Source organism: Artibeus jamaicensis, unplaced genomic scaffold (assembly GCF_021234435.1).
Source record: "Artibeus jamaicensis isolate MK-2021 breed Jamaican fruit bat unplaced genomic scaffold, CSHL_Jam_final contig_1016, whole genome shotgun sequence".
Taxonomy (NCBI): domain Eukaryota; kingdom Metazoa; phylum Chordata; class Mammalia; order Chiroptera; family Phyllostomidae; genus Artibeus; species Artibeus jamaicensis.
The window spans coordinates 9,207,285-9,228,119 of record NW_026521195.1 but is presented as its reverse complement, the minus strand read 5'-3'; the positions used below and the strand labels follow the sequence as shown (position 1 = coordinate 9,228,119).

The 20,835-nt window shown below is 61.2% G+C and overlaps 1 protein-coding gene across 1 annotated transcript; it reads left to right on the top strand.

Annotated features, from left to right (window-relative positions):
* The first annotated feature begins 7,527 nt into the window (after nucleotides 1–7,527).
* Nucleotides 7,528–20,180, top strand: AQP1 (aquaporin 1 (Colton blood group)). The gene is made up of 4 exons (XM_037126569.2): nucleotides 7,528–7,989; nucleotides 16,829–16,993; nucleotides 17,335–17,415; nucleotides 18,210–20,180. Exons 1-4 carry the CDS (start codon nucleotides 7,600–7,602, stop codon nucleotides 18,387–18,389), a joined length of 816 nt encoding a protein of 271 aa, XP_036982464.2. The 5' UTR covers nucleotides 7,528–7,599; the 3' UTR covers nucleotides 18,390–20,180.
* Nucleotides 20,181–20,835: the final 655 nt, after the last annotated feature.

Below are 20,835 nucleotides of genomic sequence, written 5' to 3'. Positions count from 1 at the left end.
ATGGCTCTGTACTCCAGTTTAAGTCAGCTCCGTGGTGAGGAGAGGAGGGCAGAGGCCCTGGGTTGTGGGCCGTGCGGGGGCAGCGGCTGCGAGCACTCGGAAGTGCCAGAGACTGTACAGAGGCCCCAGGGCTTGGCGGGCAGGCAGCACACGTGGCAGGGGGTTTAGGAGGTGCAGGGGGTCGTGGCCATGGTGTGTGCTGCTACTCTGTGTGCTCGCATGTACCTGTGCATGTGGGGATGTGCATGCCCTTGCATGTGTCTGGACATGCATATGCCTGTTTGCAGGTGCGTACATACACGTACACACATGAAATGATGTGCTGCAAGGCAGCCTGTGCATGTGCATTTCATGTATAGAATGCGTGCACTGCCCGAGATCTGGTGCCGTGTGTATACACATGTGTGCACGCAAAGTCCACACACTGTCAGGGGAGGAGGAAGGACAACTGGGTCTGTACTGACTGAGGTGTCCTGTCCACGTGCAGCTCCGAGAGAGCAGGTGAGGGGGTTGGAGGACCTGTTATCAAGGAGGAGAGGGCTGGGGACACAGCTCGGCCCAGGAGCACGCCTTCTGCGCTGGAAGGGTCAGTGAGAGCATGGCTGGAGCCTGGCTGGGTCTCCAGCTGGAGGCCCCTATCTGGCCCTGCCCTGTGCGCGGCTGTCAGGCCAGCTGCCATGGTGGTGGTGGCGGCAGCAGTGGCAGTGGTTGGGGTCACAGGACGACTTTCATTTTGCTTTGTGGGCCTCTTCCTCCACAGAAAAATACTAAGAACTGAAGTTTACGACTGGGTTGGTTTAAGCATGAATACGTGAATCCTGGTGGTGAGCTGTGAGGACAGCCACTCTCACAGTGACAGAGGGACTTCCCTGACACTCTGGTACCTGCCGGCATCTGAGCAGCCCACTGCAGGGCCTGGGAGGGGGCATGAGGCTTCACGGGGCCAGTACTGGTCACCCTGGCAAAGCCCCGTGAAGCACCCAGTCATCCCAACAGTAGGGCCCAGGGAGGCAAAGACACCTCAGCATGGCTGATGGGACCTAGGTGTGGCAGGGACAGGGTCCAGGAGCCATGGAGGCTCCTAGGAGGAGCCAGATTCAAGAAAGACACAGTGAGAATAGCAGACAGTGAGATCCGCAGGAGGGTGGGGAGGCCCGGTGGCCAGGTGGCAGCGGGTGTTTGGGAGAGGGTTTGGAGCAGGGGACTTGGGGTGAACACCTGGGAGTGTGGGCCACAGGTGAGGAGTGGGCCGGACGGGGCAGGGAACGTGGGGGAAATGCAGAAGGTAGAAGGGCGACAAGAGCCGCAGGGCAGAGGCCTCGGGGACAGCAGTGTTGCTGGGGATTGACGGGTTGACGGGGCTCCTTGCTGACTCCGGAACTGCTGGGAGGCGCAAAAATGTTAGGTTTTGGGGCCCAGGGGAGTAGAAGGCGGGCTACTCATGCATGCTTTCTGGCCATCCGGGGCCTCTTGGTTGCTGGTCGGGGAGGGCACTTTGCTGAGTCCTTGCCGGAGTCCTAGGAGGAGGTGGCTCACTGTCACCAGAGAACAGAGGACGGAGAGACTGGGTGTGGCTGGCTGCAGGACCCGGCCTCGGCGGGGACCAGGAGGCCGGGACCCCAGGCCTGCCCCCACCCCGACCCACTGAAGGACCCTGGGCATGTCACCTCTCCTCTCTGAGGCTGTTTCCCCGTGAGCACAGTGAGGACACTAGATCCAATGCCATCTGGCCCTCCGCTCCCAATGTGATGCTCTTCCGTCTAAAAATCAAAGATGAGAGATTCGTGAGGGCCCAGGGCAGGAGGGGCTGGGGGCCTGGACAGTTGGGCGAGATGCTGTGTGGCGATGAGGCCGGAGACGGGGAAGTTTGGTGTGGGTGCCCGGTGTGAAGAAGTGGTCCCAGACCACCGGCTTGACAGGCCTCCCTTCCAGGGACCCGCAGCACAGAAGTGGACTCCAGGCAGAGCCCCCTGTCCTGCCGGTCCCCACGCCAGCCCCTGAGGACGTGGCGGGCAGCCCTGGGTAAAGGCCACCACCAGCATGCTCTGGGAGTGAGGGATGCCGCCTGCCAGGCCCAGTGTTGTGCCAGCCCGTGGGGGACTGTGACTCCACTTGCTCTTGGAAGACCTGCTCTGCCCGAGCACAGTGGGGATAGGACCGGTGGGGGGTGCGTGGGGGGCAGCTCTGTGCTCTTGCTGCGCCCTCACTCAGGCTGCGAGCCCTGCCTGCTGGTGGGATCTCTGGGGGCATGCATGTCAAACTGCCCCCCCCCCCGGCCCGGGGCAGCTGTTTCCTGTCTGGTCTCTCTGACTCCTCTTCTGTGGCATCGACCAGGGGCGATTGCTGGAGAGCTGGAAAACCCTGCTTTCCACAAGTAGGTTTGACATTGTCCCTCCCAATAAACCTCGGTATTGCTTGGGGCAGGCAGAAGTGGGGGTGGGGGCAGTGGGAGAAATGAACCGGAGGCAGGAGGCAGCAGCTGAGAAAATGAGTAAATTGATCCTCCTCCTGTGAGCACTGGTGGCCCACTAAATCCGGTTTTGATTTAAGGGGGATCGTGTGACACCTAAATGGCCAGGAGTTATCTGTCACACAGGGAGGGATTCACATGCTTGGAGAGGTGGGCACCATGTCCTTGCAGGGAGTCTGGTCCTCAGAGAGCAGATGCCTCCTGGGTCACCCCTGCCATGCCCAGCCCTGTGCTCAGCTCTGCCACCGGGCCCAGCTTTGCCTCACAGGGCCATGAGGGGGCAGCCTGGTCGGGCATGCACTCACGCCTAGAACTGGGGGTGCACCATGGAGGAAGGGGTCCGGGGAAGCCAGTGCAGGTGGGAAGGAGGAGGGGGAGTGTGCGCGCCAACATCCAGTCACAGGGAGCCTGATGACACGGGAACCGGGCCCTTGTCCCGAGTTGGGGAGGGTGGTGGCGAGTGGCCAGCCTTGAGGACTGTGCTGAGGCATTGGAGGGCCGTCCTGTATCCTTCCTGGTCTCTGCGCTCTGGGCCTGGGTCTCTCCTTCACTCCCCTGGGAGGGGATGGCTGTGCTTCCCGGTTAGGCTGGCTTCACGCTAGTGTCAAGTGCCTGCTTTGACGTGTGCCTCCCCTAGGCCAGGAAGGGAGACAAGCCCCATCTGAGCAGCCAAGAGCCAGGGCCTGCGGGTCCGAGATCAAGGTTGGGGAAGGACAGCAGTGAGTGCCCTGTACAGGGAGGGGGGGCACTGGGAGGCTGCAGAGGGCTTCTCTGGGAGGGGCATTCTCTGATTCTTGCAGCCCTCTCGGGGTCCCTCTGAAGCTTTGCTCTGCCTTCCTACCCTCCACCAGGGCTCTCTGCCTCGCTTGAGGGAGCCCGAGTGACTGGAAAACTCATCCCAGCTGCTGTTGAGCCAAGGTCATGGCCAGTCGGCTGCCTGAGTCCCCTCCTGCCCCAGACTCCATCTTCCCGGTGGGCCTCCTGGAGGCAGTGACGTCATCATTTCCCACAGCCCAGCCTGCGGTGGGAAGCCCTGCCTGGCCCAGGGGAGGAGGGTGCATTCCTACTGCCCTGCGAGCCACAGGAGTTCCTGGCTAAGAGAGAGGCAAACCACGACCACACCATGGGCACCTTCCCCCCACAGAGCCCAGGACCAGGTCCTGAGCCAGCATCCGAAGCTCTGAGCACCCACCTCTGGACAAAGCCTGAGCTTCTCCCCCCGGGTCCCAGTGGGGACCGAGCCCAGCTTGTCCTGGGAACAACTCTGACCGGAATTCGGGGCTTGCTGGGCATGTCAGGAGTGAGGCACATCTGGAAAAGCACTTGTCGGGAAAGCCACTCTAGCAGGGCCAGCCAGTGCCCTCAGGCCTGAGTGGCCTGAAGCCCTGCCCAGGGCTCAGGAACCGGGGTGAGGGGCAGTCCCCCCTTATTTAGCCTGGCTCAGGCCTCGGGTTCTGGAGGCTGGGCCTGTGCAGGGCCCTGGGAGGGACGCGGAGCCTGCCCAATCAGGCCATGCCGGGGGAGGAGCCTGAGCTCCCAAGACAGGGGGTCTGCAGGGGCGACTCTGGCCTCTCCCAGCTCCTCTGCGTGCCCACTGGGAGCCCCGTGTTTCCTCCCCATCCAGCCCCCGCTATACCCTAATTATTAGGAAAGGTGGGGAGGTCCCCTTATCCTTACCCCCTCACCCATCTTTGCACTGCTGGGGCCTGGATCCCCCAGCCCTCATCCTGGTTCCTGGGGATTCCAGCTGGTAACCAGGCCCTTCCTGAGACAGGCAGAGACCCAGGCCTGGGCTCAGGGAATTAGGGGTCCTGAGAGTCTCAGCTCCGCCATTCCTTGTCAAATCACTTAGCACCTGGGCCTCCCAGCACTGTGGTACTGTGGTGAAGACAGGCCATCGGAGATTCTGTTTCATTCCTTCCTTCCTTCCTTCCTCCCTTCCTTCCTTCCTTCCTTCCTTCCTTCCTTCCTTCCTTCCTTCCTTCCTTCCTTCCTTCATTCCTTCCTTCCTTCCTTCCCTCCTTCCCTCCTTCCCTGGTTGGCTCAGATCTGTGGCAGTCCAGTGAGAAGGAGATGGAGGGGTTTGGGGCCTTCTGGGTCCAGGGCTCCCATGGGGGTATCATTGTCCTTTTACGTTGAAATAGTCAGGTCATGGCCACAGAGGCCCCTTTGCATTATGGGAGGTGGCGGGGGAATAAGGTGGGCTGGAGGTGTCAATGCCTTCATCCAGAGGAATGGGATACGGTGGCACTGCAGGCAGAAATGGTTCTGGAGTGGGGAAGGGGCGGGGGATACAGGGGGAGGCCAGGGTGTCGCCCTGAGGACCCTCACATATCATCCTGACCTTGGCGGGTGCCTAATTTGCCTGGGCCAAAGTGCTTTGCTTGCCCTGGGGCCCCAGGGTCCCCCATCTCCTGCCCTACTCCAGAGGGACATGGGCCTCTGCCAAGTACACACTCACATGTATGTCCTCCATAGTCACAAGCTCGGCCCCCTAGGGTACCTACAGAGAGCCTGCACGCCAGAATGTGAGCTTTGGGAGGACCGGAGCAGGGCTGTCTGGCCCGTGGGCATCTTCCAGTGCCCGGGATGGTGTAGGGAACATGATGTGCACTCAGTAAATGTTTGTTGGATGAATTAGTAGGTCTCAGGTGACTCCCGCCCTTGTGCATGATGGCACATCGTGTGACCTCAGCTGCTCGGACCTTGACCTGGCCCTCGGACACTGTCACAGAACCTAGGACACTCACAGGCCCATGAGGCTCCTAGTTCAAACCCTGCTGTGCTGCACCTGTGCTCCAGCCCGAGCCCAGTGGCCACTGCAGGCCCGGTGCCAGCCCTTCCCTGCCACCTTCCAGCCCCACCCTGGCTGGGACCCAGTACCTGCCAGTGTCAGAACTCATCCCGGCACTAATCAGAGGGCAGGGATAGGGATGGCCCTGTTGGGACCTGGAAGCCACAGTGGGAGGAAGAGGGTGGAGTGTATGTCCCTTACAGGACATTGAAGGGTGAAAGTCCTGCTCTAAAAGACCCAGGCTGAGGGATGCCCCAGCTCCACACCCAAGGACACAGGGACACTCTCTGCAGCCTGGTGCAGGGCAATCTCAGGATTGCGGAGGGAGCCTGGGGGCCAGAGGCCAGGGTGAGAAAGAGTCTCCCCAGCTATGGACAGCTGAGCCTGCGCCAAGAGTGACGGAGGCAGAGGAGGTTCCGGAAGAGGCCCCAGTGGGGCTGGCTCTTGCTCTCCCTTGGTTAATAAGGCACTGATTACTTCTGGCCTTGCCTGCCGGGTCTGTTTGAGCAGGTGGGACCTGCTGGCCCCACGCAGACTCCCGCCTCATGTCCACTCCATCCTGTACTTAGAGGCACTTAAGTGTATTTGGATAGACCGAGCTCCCCACACCCCACCCAGCAGGCCTCCTCCCTGGTGACCCCTGGTGGCTAGTTGCTGGGGCCAGGCGGCCCTGGTGTGTGCTGTGGCTGGTCAGGGACAGGAGCCTGGGTGGGAGGTGCGAGACCCATGCTGATCTCTGCCCTGTGCCTGGTGCAGACACAACTCATAGAAGCCCTTCCCCTCACTGGGCCTCAGTTTCCCGTGTGTGAAACGGGAAGAAGTTGACACTCATATATATGTAGGGTTGTGGTGAGGCAGGCAGGAGGCGGTGTAGAGGCCCAGGGAGGGCCGCTCTCCCCTGGGCCTGGTCCCCCTGCTCATGCTCTGCCTGGTTCCTCCTTCCACACACCAATGGGCAGCAGGCGGGTGGACGGGGCCCTGGGTTCCCCACCAGCCTCAGGGACTGGGAATCCAGTTTCTTGCTCAGTTCACCGGCTGCCTCTAGGCCTCTGCTTGGGGAAGCCCAGCACTGCAAGGTCTGTATCTCTTCTTCCCTCCCCTGCTGGGGGCGGGGCGGGTGGGAGCTGGTCTGGTTCCTCCCCCCTGCTCCTCACCCACCTTCCCCTTTCCACCCCTGGCTCTGGGCCCACTCGGGTCTCCCCTCTTTCAGCAGGTCTCTCGCTCTGTGCATGCACTTTGTCTCTCTCCTCCTCGGTCCTGGCCCGTGCCACTGTCTCTGCCCTGGGGACCGGTGTCTTCCACAGGTGTTCTTGTGACGACTCGACCTTCCTCCTCCCCAGTCCGTCCTCCTCTCTCTGCCAGTCCGTGTCTGTCCTCCCTTACTCTTTCCCCCTCCTTCCCGGCCGTCCAGCCTCTAGGTCGGGCTGTCATGCCCTCCATCTCCCCGGCGGTTCTGCCAGCCTGACAGCCATTGGGGAGAAAGGCCTCCACCGCCCTCGTCTTCCCCCATCGGCTCCTGAGCTATTGATTCCAGTTGCTACGGAAGCTTGAGGCAGCCCAGAGTGGGGGCTTCCCAGAACCCCACCTTGCTCAGGCCTGCCCTTGGCCACAGAGTGGAGGGTGGCCCACAGACAAGCTCTCTGAGACTTCTGATGCCTCTGTGCCCCCATCGGCTGAGGCCCGGCCGGTGTGCAAGTGTGCTCTGGGACATCCCTGAAGTGACATCCAGTGGCCGGGCTTGCACTTGGGTGCAGGAGGCCCTTCCAGACCCCCGGGCCCATGGGCTCCAGGCTGACCACTCTGGGTGGGATGGGGATGCCAGACCAGCAGAATCTTGGTGCCTCCAGGGAGGGCAATGTCTGCCCACCAAGCCCAGCCTGCCCACCCCACCCCACCCCATCTGGAGTGCCTGGCTCTGCCCTTGGGGACCCCCTAAGTGTTGTATGAAGGGCAGGGACACCTGGATTTCTCTGGACCCCTGAGTGAGGCCAGCTTGGAGGAATTTCCCAAAGCCTATTAGAGCCGTGGCGGCCTTCTGCCTGCCTCCTCGAGCTGGGCAGGGCCGCGGGCGGAGGGAGAGAGGGAGGGAGGGGGCAGAGGAGGGAGGGAAAAAAGTTGGCAGGCCAACAGCGGGGCTGTGTCTGCATCCATCGCTGAGAGGAGGCCCGTGCCGTGTGGGGCGGGCCAGCAGTAAGGAGAGGCCTTCCTCTCTTTGTGCTCCCCCTCCCCTCCTCCCCCCGGGGGCCCTATAAATAGGCCCTGCCCGGGCTGTGGCTCAGCTCTCAGAGGGAGTCAAGCACCAGGCAGCGGTCGCAAGCCAAGCCCCCCTGCCAGCATGGCCAGCGAGTTCAAGAAGAAGCTCTTTTGGAGGGCAGTGGTGGCCGAGTTCCTGGCCATGATCATCTTCATCTTCATCAGCATCGGTTCTGCCCTGGGCTTCAATTACCCGGTGAAGAACAACCAGACGTCAGGTGGGACCCAGGACAATGTGAAGGTGTCCCTGGCCTTCGGGCTGAGCATTGCCACGCTGGCCCAGAGCGTGGGCCACATCAGCGGTGCCCACCTCAACCCGGCCGTCACCCTGGGGCTGCTGCTCAGCTGCCAGATCAGCATCTTCCGGGCCATCATGTACATCGTCGCCCAGTGCGTAGGGGCCATAGTCGCCACCGCCATCCTCTCCGGGGTCACCTCTTCCCTGCCCAACAACTCGCTGGGCAGCAATGCGGTGAGTAGGGTGGGCTCTCAGATGGCGCTGAGACGGCACCTGTCTTGTCCTGCATCCACGGTACAGATGGGGACACTGAGAAAGAGCGAGGTTGAGAGGTTGCTGGACGTCTTCCTGAAGGGGCTGGGACTCAGCTCCACGCGCAGTCCAGGGTCTGTTTTCTGCCCCCGAGTCTGTTCTGCCCGGTACTGTGGGAAGCTGAGACCCGGAGAGTAATGCGTCTCGGAGGGCGCCTAGGAGGGCGTCTAGTACGGGGGCTACAGCCCCAGCCCCTCCCCTCTCACCTGTAGTTCCCGCCCCCACCCCCAGCCCTGCCTGTGGAGTCAGCTTTCTCCTGCTGTGGCCCAGCCCTGGGGAAGCTCTGCCCCATCCCCAGCCCTGGAACCAGATGCCCGGCAGGCGGGTCTGCAAGTGTGCGGGCAGGATTCCCGCAGGGCCCCCCCGCTGACGTCCAGGGAGCCCCCACATTCACACAGGTCCCCAGACAAACTGCCTTCAAGGAAAAACCTCCTGCTGTTCGGGCCTCAGGAATCAGACATGTCCCCAGGCTGTTTGCAGGCGGTTTTCCTGGATGACAAGGGCCAGGACGGACGTCTTGTCCCCCAGTCTTGGCTCCATTCACTGCCGCTGGGCACTGGGGGGTGGGACACGTGTGTTTGTGTGTGTGAACAGACGATACACACGGACACCAGCATGGGGCTCAAGTCTGTGCGTCCTGTGCACTCCGGTGGGGGGGTGGGATCTGTTTTTGTAAGTGTGTCTGCAAGCATGTTCGCACTGCAGCGTGAGCCTGTATGGGGTGAGGGGGTCCCCGCCTATACCCCAGTCCTGGCTTGAGTGGGGCCTGGGCCGGGGGCACTAATAACAAGCAGATGTTGGCAACTGGGTGGCAGCTGCTGAAAAGAATTCCTCGTGGGCTGCTTAGCACAGCTAATTGGCTGTTGGCGGCCGCTGCCTGTAGTCACAGACCTGGGCTTTTCCAGACCCGGAGCCAAGTGCACACTCAGACCTGGCTTGGGCCGCACACAGCAGGGGAAGTTTGGCCTGGGAGGCTGAAGAAGGCTCGAAGGATGTCGTGGAGCACCTGAGGGGGCGCTGCCTCCCAGGGGGGGAGCAGGGCCAAGGGGCAGAGAGGAGGATCAGACCTGGAGCCAGGAGGCCGGCGGGGCCCTGGGCAGGGCGGGTGGGCGTGGGGACAGCAAGGGAGCTTCCCAGGCAAAGTCCGGATCCGGGCTCCGTAGGACCAGCGCAGAGGGCAGCTGGGCGGCCCAGCCACTGGGGGATTAGCACTTCTTGTGTCACAGTGACACCTTTCCCAGCCCTCTGTGGAGTCAACTGCTACTCAGCCCCAGATTAAAGATTAGCCCTGAGGGCTGGAGTTTAGACTTTAGTCCGGGAAGACTTGGCTGTGATGGCTGTAATGGCCCTGTCCCTGCAGGCCTCAGTCACTCCAGTGGGGGCACAGCCAGGAGATCCTCAGGGAGTACCCTTCTGGGTAAGGTCAAGTTCACATCAGAGCTCAGGGGCATGATGAGCTGGGGAGAGGGTCCCCAGAGGGGAGGAGCTATGACTCCCCAGCTCCCTGGGCCCCTCCCGATCCCCCCTCTCTCCAGGGACAGGCAGGCCAGGCCTCCACTGGCCGACTCTCTGACACGGGCATCCCATCACAGGCAGGTGCAGGGAGGGTAGTGACCCTGATCTGGCCACGCCCTGGCTCTTCCCCTCTCTGGCCTCCATTGTCTAGAGTCACCCCAATACCCGGGCTGGGCAGGCTGCAGACAGAAAGGAGAAAGGAGCAACTTAGCTGGGGGGCCAGCCCTGTACTGGGGGGCAGGCCCTGGTTTCCTTGGATCTGAGGACCCTGAGGCCCCAGGAAGGGACCTAGGTGTCTTGGTAGCTCTCGGCCACGCCCATACTTCCAGCAAGCTCACCTTGTGAACTTGAGTTTATCACCCTCCTCAGGGGGTTTGGCTAAGAGGCCCCAGAGGGGCCGTGCTGAGCCTGGGTGTGCTGAGCCTCGTGGTGGGGGCCCAGGCACTGCCCCACTCACGTGGTGGGAGTTTGGAGTCCAGAAACAGAGAAGGTGTCCCCCACCCACCAAGGGGTCTTGTCAGACACTGGGCCCTCAGTGCCTCAGAAGAGACAGAGACCGGGGTCCCCAGCGGCTGCCTTACGCTTTCCTCCAGGCCTGGGAGGCTCCCCTTGGGCCCTGGGCTCCACCCTGCACCAAGCCTGCGTGGAGCCCACCGTTGGCATGGAGATTTCCAAGGAAAATAGGGAAAGAAGTGGCAGGAAGTGGTTGGGGTGAGTCAAGGGGTGTCCCCCTGGGCCATGGCGGGGGAGAGCTTTCCCCTCACTGAGTCAGGGCCCCGGGCACACCCTGGAGAGGTCACAGGCCTCTGACCGGCCCCCAGGATTCCTGGCTGGTTCTAAGAGCCAGACCCCAATTTTGGCCAAGGTGAGAGGCTCAGGGGCAGGGCTGGTGCCCCAGCTTGCTCCTGCCAGAGCTCAGCCACCGATACTCTATGTGGCTTCACGCAAGTGAAGGGCCTGGATGGCCCTAGTTCCCATCTGTGAAATGGGGACACAGCAGGCCGTGGCGGGGCTCCGTGGTGCGGGAGTTGCTGGTTTGTGAACTCAGAAATCCTGACTGGTCCCTGCTCTCGTGATTCTTCCCCTCTTCTTCTCTCACCCAGGATCCCTGCGCGTGGGGCCAGGACTGCCACGGCTTCCTGCGTGCGGGCTGAGTCGGCGGTTCCCTGCCCCGGGGGAAGCCCCAGGTCTGGGGCGGATAAGCCCCAGCACAGCTGCCTGTGATAAGAGGCAGGAGGCAGGTGCGATAAGAGATGTCAGGGTGGCCAGGGAACTTCTGACCTTCAGGGGAGGGAAGGGCCAGGCAAGCTTCAGGGAGGAGGTGCCACAGGAGCTCAAATGCAGAGACCCCTCTAGGGAAGGGCTTACGGGCATAGGCTGGGGGTCAGTGGGAGATTACAGCCCAGACAGGGGTCCTGGTGGGAGGTTGGGGTCCTGGAGGATGGGGAGGGCTCAGGTTCCAGGCCAGGGTCTGACTGAGTCCTAGAGGGGACTGGACGACTGGCCACCCCAGAGCCTGTGAATTTGGCCCCATAGGGGGCTCAGGCAGAGAACAAGCCTGCCCTCTTTGGTGGTCTTCTCTCGGTCTTGCTGATTCTGGGCCTGACCACCTGTACCTGCTGCATTGGAGGCTTGGCCTCAGCCCTAAACTTGCCCCTTTCCTGGTTTCCCAGGCCTCAGTTTCCCCAGCCACAGAGTGGGAGGCCCTGCTGCTACCACATCTTCCAGGGTTGGGGACTACTCCTGCCTCCTCCAGAGTCAGTGGTGGGCTGGGGGAGGGGAAGCCAGAATTCTCCAAGGGCGCTGTCCAGGGGGGCCTGCCCCAGGAGGGGCTGGGGCTGGTGGTGGTGCCACCGCTGGGATGTGTAATTACTGGTTCCAGCCAGAACCAGATGAGGGGGAGAGTGGCAGGACCTTTGCGGTGGAGCCTCCCTCACCGCGGAAACTTTGGAGGCTGTTTACCCTGTTGGAGCAGCCCGTTGGCCCCTGGCTGCCACCTCCGCCCTGGCCCTCCCCAGGGCTCGCCTTAGGAAAGCCCCACTCGAAGGGGCGCCACTCTGAGAGGGGCGCTGGGTCTGAGGGGGGCCGGCCCAGGCTACAGCCCACCCCTCCAGAGCCAGTAGGTCCTGCAGGCCTCCCCAACCTGAGCTCAGCCGGGACAGTGCTCCCCGCTATCTTGAGGGCCCCACCCAGTGGGCGTTCCTTCAGGACCCGCCCAGTGGAGCTCTCCCCAGGCAGCTCAGAGAATCCCCTGCTTGCTTCTTGGGGACTGGCTCAGGAATCTGCCCCTGGGGGTACAGGGAGCCCTCTGTTCTTGCAGGCAGAGCCTCCCTGGGGTCAGGGGAGTCTTGGCACTTGCCCTCGGGAAGAACCGCTATCTGGGGTTGAGCCCCAGCACCTGCAGCTGTGGGCAGGAGAATGCTGTCCTGGCCAGGGTCCCCTCAGCCAGCACCTGTCCCCAGGGACCTGAGGGACTCCTTGCCCACAGTGCGGCCCAATAGGACCAGCACACCCCGAGGCTGAAAGCCCCAACTCCAAAGATGGAGAAGAGGCTGGAAAATGAGCAGTTCCTATGAGTGCCTTTGAAATCTACCACCAGGACAATGGTCTGCTCAGTGTAAAGGAGGATTTTTTTTTAATTGGGGAAAGGCTGCCTCTGAGCCAGTGAGCTCCCAGTCATGAGGGGTGTGCAAGGAGAATCTGTGTGGCGGCTGGCTGCTCTGGGGCACACGGCCCTGCATGGTGCAGCAGGGTGGTGAGTGGGAGGGCCTGCGACAGGCTGGGTGCTGCATGGAACCCAGTGGTTCAGATGGCCTGGGGGGTGGGCGGGGAGCCTGCACCGGGTTTCTGGAGGCTGTCCCGGAGGATGGCTGTGGGTCTGGGAGGCAGGGTCGGCACCCGGAAGGGAGGAATCCTGGAAACTCTCTAGGCTGGGGTCAGAGCCAAGGCCCCCATTTTTCCAAGTGGACATGCTTAAGTTGCACCAACACACATTCGCACACATGCGTGGTGGCACACACATGTGGGCATGGGGCCATTCTCAAGTCTGGATGCTTCCACCCAGGCCTTGGGAGCCCAGGAGGGCAAGGCGGGAGCTCCTCACTGAAGCCTTTTCCTCTCCCTGGCAGCGGGGTGGGGGCTGCCTGGGAGTAAGGAAAGGAGGGAGGGAGGCAGGAGGAAGCCATTGCTTTGTGTATTGTTTCTTGTCAGGAAGATGAAATGGCTTCTGGGAGCAAATAAACGGCCTTTTGAGACCTGCTCTCTCTCACTCAGGGGGCCTCCTTCCCGTCTCTTTCCCCACTCCTCAGCCAGCAGGGGCACCTTCGAACAGGTGAATCACACTTAGGGACATCCAGGGCGACACACTCAGAAGTGCCAGCAGACCCCCAGCATGACTGTCCAGGGCCACGTGCTGCTCAGAGACTGCCCCCAGCCTGCAGAGCCCCTGAGCCCAGAACCCTGGTGGTCGGGGTTCTCGGAGTCAGCAGGGACAGAGCGTTTGTCTGAGTGTCCCGAGCGGGCTGAGAGTGTATCTTCTCAAATTAGGGGGTGCGGGGTCTTACACATTTTCCTTAAACCAAGCTTCTTAATTATGTGATTTAAGTCCTTCCCAGTTGTGAGTTTTGTCTTTTGAATGCTTTATTCCGTCGGTTTTCAAGAGAGGGTTGTTAAATTCTCGCTCTAGTTGCAGCTTATCCATGTTCTTGAACTTTTGTTGATTTTTGCATCATTGATTTTTAGGCTATATTTTTTGGTGCATGAAGGTTGAAATTCTTCTAGCTTTTGGATAGGCTTGTCTTTTACTTATTGGGTAGTAAACCTCCTGATATCTGAGAAAAAGGAGGAGGAGGCCGAGTCGCCCCTGGACATGGGTGGTCACCCACTGATACTGCAGACACAGATCTGCGCAGACGCACAGAGGGGCACAGAGCTGTGGGTACACGCGAATGCCCATGGGGGGTGACACGGGGGCCCTCTGAGCCACCCCCCTGTGAGTGCTGAGTCTTGGAGGCAGTGGGTGTGGGGGGTGGGGCAGGCCTCACTGTCTCCCATCCCCTGTTCTTCAAGAGATGATGCTCCGAGCCTCAGGCAGGCCTGGCTCTGGAGGCCCCCAAGGGTGGGGACCAGGATCCCAGGCCAAGTAGAGGGCCCCGGGACTTGGAAGTAACCTTGATCAGCCTGCCCATGAGCAGCAGAGAGGGTTTAAAGTTTTTTTTGCCAGGAGAGGCCAGCCCTGTGCCGCTCTGGAGCCAGGATGCCCTGGCAGCTGAAGCCCCGTCTTCTGCCAGCTCCCTAGTCCCGCCTGGGAACAGCCAGGTCCCTTGGCTGGGCCTGTGGGTAGCCAGAGACTTGGCCTTGGCCTTGGGCTTTGCTCTCTCGTCCCTGAGCCTCAGTCTCTTCCTTTAGCTCCTCACAGAGCCCTTGCACCTGCTGCCCTGCAAGGATCACAGAGAAAGCGACTGCCCTGTGGTCCCCCGGCTAGAAGGCAGATACACCCTCCCTGGGTCCGGAGAGCTTTCCTGGGTCCAGGCTGCCTCCAGAGAGAGAGAGCGGAAGTTTGAGATAATTAGCATCCTCCGCCACTTGTGTCACCACAGAGCGAGTGTCTCCCGCAAGGTCTGGGTGGGGAGATGTAACGTCCTCACCGGGTTCTTGGGCCAGGTGGGTGGAGCACAGGGTAGGAGGCTGGAGGGCTGCTTCTCTACATGACCATCGACAGTTCGCGGGGGCGAGAGGGTGGGGTGTAACAGCAGAGGCTAATTCCAGCCAGGGACCTGGGAAGGCCCCTTGGAGCTGGTGGGGTCCCAATGTGCCTGGAGGGCGGGTATCCATGGGCTCAGTATGCAAATCTTTCAGCTGCTTCAAATTAAACATGTGGATCGTTCTGTTGTTTATAATTGCAGTAGCAGAACTCACGGTTATTTTTTCTGGCGGCTTCAGCTGGTGGGATATCAGACCTGGGCCGGGCGAAACTACCTGGAAAGGAGCAAATGTATATATTTTTTCAAAAACAAGTGACCACAACTGGGACAGGCCCTCCTATTAATTGTTTCAAGTTTAATGGATTCTAAGTAGTAACATATTTTTTGAATTTTTACCTGCTCTTTCCTGAACATCAAGTTTCAACAGACCTTTAACTACCCCTTCCAATTCTGAATTATCATGTTTTCCCAGATGTAAGTAATGGGAGTGCATTGGCAGTCAAAGGAGGGCTAATCAGTAGACAGTGAAGCAATCAGGGGACGTTTCCTGATGGTGGTGGAAGTAATGGGTGTTGGAAGAAGAAGGTTACCAGCGCATGTGGTTCTGGGCACTCAGGAAGGGACATCCTAGAAATCCCGGGGCAGGTGGCCCATTCCTGTGGAACCAGAGCACTGTCCTGGCACCAGCCCCAGCCCTCCACCCCTGCCACTTTGCATGAGAAGTGGTGCCTTTGGGGAGCAGGAGCTGGGATGCTGAGACCTATAAGGATGGGGCGGGAGAGGAGATGAGCTCATCTAGGCCACATTTGTGAGATGGTTGCATGGGGTTGAGGAGCATGAGGCCAGGAGCCACTTAAAGCAATGGGTCCATTAATCAGTGTGGAAGGGCTGGTTTCAGGACCCCCGCCAGCTAGCAATTAGGCTGGCCCTGGGGAGCAGAGGAAAGGCGGGGAGGAGCCTGAGCTTCCCAAGTGCTCAGACACGGAGGCTGGGGCAGGTGTGAGTGTGATGGGCACCGGTACAAGCAGCTGGCCGGCCTCACCATCCCTGCATCCACGGAGCCTGGTTCAGCACCCGGCACCCAGCAGGCCTCGCCCCTACATCCACTCCTCTGCGCAGCAGGGTAGTTCTCTGCCTGTCCCCCAATCCTGAGGATAAGAGGAAAAAGGATCCGAACAAAGCTACAGCTTTTCTGATCCCTCCTGCCCCGGCACCACTTTCCAAATGCCCAGAGACAGCCCCGTTGCCTTCGATCTGTTTTATACTGGGACAAACTGAGGAGCAGAGAAGGCAAGGCTATGGTCATGGTGCCAGCGAGTCAGAGTCGGGACCTGAGCACCTTAGGGCGGGGAGAAAATGGGCATTGCCCAGAGGGCTGGCTGAGCTGAGGGCGCAGGGGTCTGAGTCACTTTCCCTGTGACCCAGGGCTGAGACAAAGGCGGGAAGAGAATTGTTCGTGTAAGCTGCCGTCAGCTTACGGCTAAGAAAACTTCTGGGGGGCGGGGTGGAGGAGTGCCCCCCATCTAGGGTTTTGCAAAATGCCCAACTGCCTTGGCGACACCCTCTTACCCTGAGGATGAGACTTCAAGTTCCCACCTATTTGGACACACCTGCCTGGGAGCAGGCAGCAGAAAAGGGGCCCCGCCCGGGCCTCCGCCAGTGGGCCTGTGCCGGTGTGGCCAGCTCCTCCGTGTGGCCTCCCCTGGCCCCTGAGACCCCCCACGTAGGGCGGAGCAGGGGCTTGCTGGGAGGGGTCTCCCTGGTGCAGCTGCAGGGGGAGGGCCCTGGTGACTTCACAGCAGCTCCCATCCCCTTCCTTTTCCATGAGTCATGTTACTAAAAGTGGCCCAGGAGCAAGTGACAGCCAGACGGTGGTGGTGGGGCCCATGTGGCCAAAGGGAGAGGGCTGGGCCAGGAGGGGAGGGAGGGCAGAGACAGGGAGGGCCCTGGCCCAGAAGATGTGGGAGAGACACTGGACCGGGGGAGAGGCAGGCGGAGGTGAGGAAGGAGACCCCGGGTAGGGCAGCAAAGCAGACAGGCAGGGGGCGGGGAGGGACAGAGGGAGCTGGGCCAGTGGACTGAGGAGGACCCTTCCCCAGCTTTGGGGTTTTAGATGCAGCCAGGGATGGGGTAGAATGTTCCAGACTTAGGGGATAAAAAGCGGACTCCATCCAGGCCATCCCACCCATTTGCTTCTCCTGTCCTGTGACTGTCCCTGCGTGTCCCTGACCATCTCCTCTCATGCCTGGGCCTTGCCCCTCATCTCTGGCCTTGGTCCCTACTGGCCCTGGACTGGATGTAGCTGACAGACAACCCCAAAGCCTCCAAGGTCTGGGCAGGTACCAGGGGCCCAGCTAGTGCTGCCTCAACATGTGTGACAGGGGACGAGTCCTGATGTCCACCCCAAGCTGTCCCTCCGGGCCAGCCAGGGGCTGGTGGGATGGGCTCTGAGGGCACTGAGGGTCTGGCCCTTGGTGCCAGGGGCCCTGACCCAGTGCCCACCTGTCCTGCTCACCTAGCCCTGATGTCCCTGTCCCCTACAGCTGGCCCCTGGCGTGAACTCGGGCCAGGGCCTGGGCATCGAGATCATTGCCACCCTGCAGCTGGTGCTGTGCGTGCTGGCCACCACTGACCGGAGGCGCCGTGACCTTGGGGGCTCAGCGCCCCTCGCCATAGGCCTCTCTGTGGCCCTGGGACACCTGCTGGCGGTGAGTGCGGGGCCTTCCCAGGTGGGGGCAATGAAGAGAGCGGGGCCAGGCAGTGGCTTCAGGGTGCCTAGCTGTGGGCAGTGGAAGGGTCCCCCAACTGGGCTCATCCATGGGGGACAATGAGCTCTTTGGGCCAGGGGCTGTGAGGGCAGGGTGGGGGGTTCGGGTCCTGCCCACAACAGGAAAGCACAGTGGCCTTCTGGCCATCTTTCTGGGTCCATGTGCTCGTCTCTTTGTGGTTCTGGTCGCCATCTCGCTGTCTCCTCTCTGTGTCTCACTCTCTCTTCCTCTCCCTTCACCTCTGCTCCTCTGTCCCCGCCCCCCATGCCCCCTACTCACAGATTGACTACACTGGCTGCAGTATTAACCCTGCCCGGTCCTTCGGCTCCTCGGTGATCAGTCACAACTTCACAGACCACTGGGTAAGGACTAACGGGCTGCCTGTGGAGGTGGGCAGGAGGCTGCGGTGCCTGTGGAAGGCCGACCCCACTGTGAATCTCCTCCTGTCCCGGAGGCTCTGGTAGGCAGCCAGGGATGAGGGACACAGGACAGTGAGACTGGTGAGGAAGGGGCTGGAGGGGCCCGGCTGGGACCGGCATGGGCTGGGCACCCCCTCCCAGCTCAGGCCCACCCCAAGTCACCCAGCAGCTTGGTGGAGAGTGAGGCCTGAATCCGGGCTCCGCCGCTTTCCAGCTGAGCTTGTCTGTGGGCAGGCTGCGGGCCCTCTTCACGCCTGTGTTCTGAGCGAAGGGGTTGGGACGGGTGGCACCTACCTGCCCTCCAGGCTGCCCTCACACGGCCTCACCGCCTGTGAGCTGAGTGTAGCGTGGAGGGACTACTCTGTGGATTCAGCTGTTCTCACTTTTGGTGTTTGTTCCAGGCCAGCCTTTCACCAAACTAGACCCTCTGTGACCTTCCAAGGCTAGGGTGGGGCAGGGGGCCCCCTCAAGAAGGGGCAGGTCTGACCTCGCCCAGCAGGCTGAGCTGGGCCACACAGAGGGAGGGAGCTGCCCACTACCAGAGTCTTGGCTTGGGCCAGGTTGGGGGACCTGGGGGGCAGCACTGCCTGTCTCTGCCCCAGACACTGGTGGGAGAGAACCCATTCAGTAGGGTGCTGGGGCAGGGACTCGGGGAGAGCCTCCCAGGAGAGGGGACTGAGGGTGGAACCCCGAAGGCCGGGCCAGATGCGCTCTGAGCATGCCTGCTCTGTTCCCAGGTTTTCTGGGTGGGGCCGTTCATCGGGGCCGCCCTGGCTGTGCTCATCTACGACTTCATCCTGGCCCCTCGCAGCAGCGACCTCACGGACCGCATGAAGGTGTGCACCAGCGGCCAGGTGGAGGAGTACGACCTGGATGGCGACGACATCAACTCCAGGGTGGAGATGAAGCCCAAATAGAGGGGGCCAGGCCCGGGCGTCCCCGTGGGGGACAGGGGCAGGGGTGGGTGGAGGGCGGGGAGGGGTGAATTCTGTATTGTAGACACTCTGACAAGCTGGCCACTGTCACTTCGAGAAGGTGCGGAGCACGCGCATGGCCAAGCCTGATTTGGGGCTGTTGCTACCACTTTCTTTCTCTTTCTCTGTTTCCTGGCCTTGGGGCTTCCTGGAGACCAAGACTTACCACTCACCCACTCCCTTAAAGTCACAGAGGAGGTGAAAGAGAGGGACCCACTCTGCCAAGTTGTCCCCTCAGAGTGTGACAGGTGTGCCGGAAAGTCCCCCTCCTCCCAAAGCAGCGCTCCAGCTCACCTGCAGCAGGTGCCTGGGGCTCCACTGTCAGTGTTTTGTGCCTTTGGGCGTGGCCCCTTCTTGTAACATGCACTTTGCCCCCTAGGGGGCTTTGAGGGAAACAGACCCCAGGACGGGTGTCAGGAGCGAGTGATGCTGAGCTTTATCCGCACAGCTTGGCTTGCTTCCAGGGCCCTCCTTCGGCTGGGCCACAGAACCTTGGGATGGTCCCTATCTTGGGGCCTCAGTGACCTGTCTGTGAAGTGGCAGGGACAGGGAGAGCTCTTGGTGGGCCTGAGGTCCCTCTCTAGGATTCTGAAAGTGTGGATACCCCGTGGGTTCCGGGAGATGGAGTCTGGACCGGCGCTGTGTCCTCCAAGTGCACAGCCGTAGCTGTGCCTCTAGAGAGCATGTGTACACACGCATGAGTGTTTCAAAGCAGCAAGCGACAGTCTGGCCATCGGAAGCTCCCTCCGCGGTGGCCTTGCCAGACAGACAAGCAAAGAGCCGTTCAGAGGTCAAAGGAGGAATATACATGTTTCCACATTGGTTTCACTTGGCCCTTCCCACCTATCCCTGCAACATCCTGACCGTTATTCGGTTTTCCACTTCCTCCGGCCAGAGTAGACACAGGTCCCTGCCATGCGGGAGTGTGTTTATTAAGGGATAGTTTGTGACCTGAGGCCCAAAGTCTGGGGACAGTTGACCGTGAGGTGGCTCAGCCCACAGAGGCCGATGCCTTTGCTGGATCCTCGGTGGGGGGGTCCCAAGTCCCCAGCTGACTCTGAGCAGGGAGGAGGATCGGATGCCCCACTTACTGCTGAGGTCCTGGCTGGAGGCGCTGAGGGCAGTGGGGTGACCTGCACAGGTCATGTGACCCAGGCCACCAACTTCTGTCCTCACTCCCCTGGAGGAGAATCGGCCTTGACCTGGTGAAGGGGCTGTGGCTGCAGCCCAAGTGCAGCCCAAGTCTGCACAGTCCATTCAATTCCACCAGGGCCAGAGCGTGCCCGCGGCCATGGTGGTGGCAGAAACGGAGACACAACACCCAGCTATCCAGAAGTGGGAAGCCCTTGACAGTCACGGAAGCATCATGGCATGTGCACACTCTCCCCACTTCCCAAGCAGGGACTTCCGGTCCACTTAACGGATGAGGAAACTGAGGCCCAAGGTCCCACAGCTAGACCTCGATTTGGCCAGGCCTGGCAGCCAAGGCGTGTCTCTGGCTACTACCTGGCCCTTGAGATTGACCCCTCTCATCCCCAGCTTCTCAGTTTCTGCCTGGAGGGCACTGGAGGGCAGAGGGTCATGCTGGAGGGGGAGGGGCAGACCCGCACTCCCTGCCCCGTCCTTGCCGTGTGCACCAGGACCCTGCTTCTGTCTGCGCTTCATATACGTCTCTTTGGAATTGGGAGTTTCATTCTATGTTAAGAAAATAAAGGAAAATGACTTCTAAGGTCATCCAGGCTTCCTGTAGTTTTCTTTCATCACCGCGTTTCTGCTAAGAACCTCTGGTCTGGGAGGGCACCAGGGCCCTCTCCTCGGGACACAGTCAAGGGGGGCCACTGCCTGCCTCCTGCCCCAGGACACCTGGTCTCCAGGGACAAGCGCAGCCCCAGCCCAGCACTTCGTTGGAGGGACACAGGCCCCGGCCCCTCAGAGGGCCCCTTTGCGGTCCCAGCACGTGAAGAGGTGGTGACGGCAGGACTGACAGGCCTGTAAGCCCTCTGCCCTCCTCTCAGTGGGACCCAGGGAGCCCCAGGGACAGCCAGGCGTCCCTCCCTCACCCCTGTCCTGGTCTTTCACCCCCGTCCTGGGGCCCCAGGCTCAGTCCCATGGGGGAGGCAGGCCCACCCCCACAGAGCCGAGCGAGGCCCACCGGGCACAGAGGATGCTGAGATGTGCGGCAGAGGACGACCAGCGGAAGTCAGGAGAGGAAGCACACCCTGAGCTCTGGGGCCTCACCTGCCCGGCCGGTCAGTGAGAATGTGCATTTCCCTGGGGGTTTCTGTGGCTTCCGTCAGGAAAGAGAGGTTAGAGTGAGCTGGCCTCTGCCTGAACGGTGATGGAGAGCCAGGAAGGGACCCCTCTGTCTACTCCTGCCTTTACAGCCTGT

Coding starts and splice junctions, on each gene's coding strand:
- AQP1 (XM_037126569.2), top strand. CDS start 7,600: ATGGCCAGCGAGTTCAAGAAGAAGCTCTTTTGGAGGGCAGTGGTGGCC. Junction 16,994..17,334: donor CCCTGGGACACCTGCTGGCG/GTGAGTGCGGGG, acceptor CCCTACTCACAG/ATTGACTACACTGGCTGCAG. Junction 17,416..18,209: donor ACAACTTCACAGACCACTGG/GTAAGGACTAAC, acceptor CTCTGTTCCCAG/GTTTTCTGGGTGGGGCCGTT.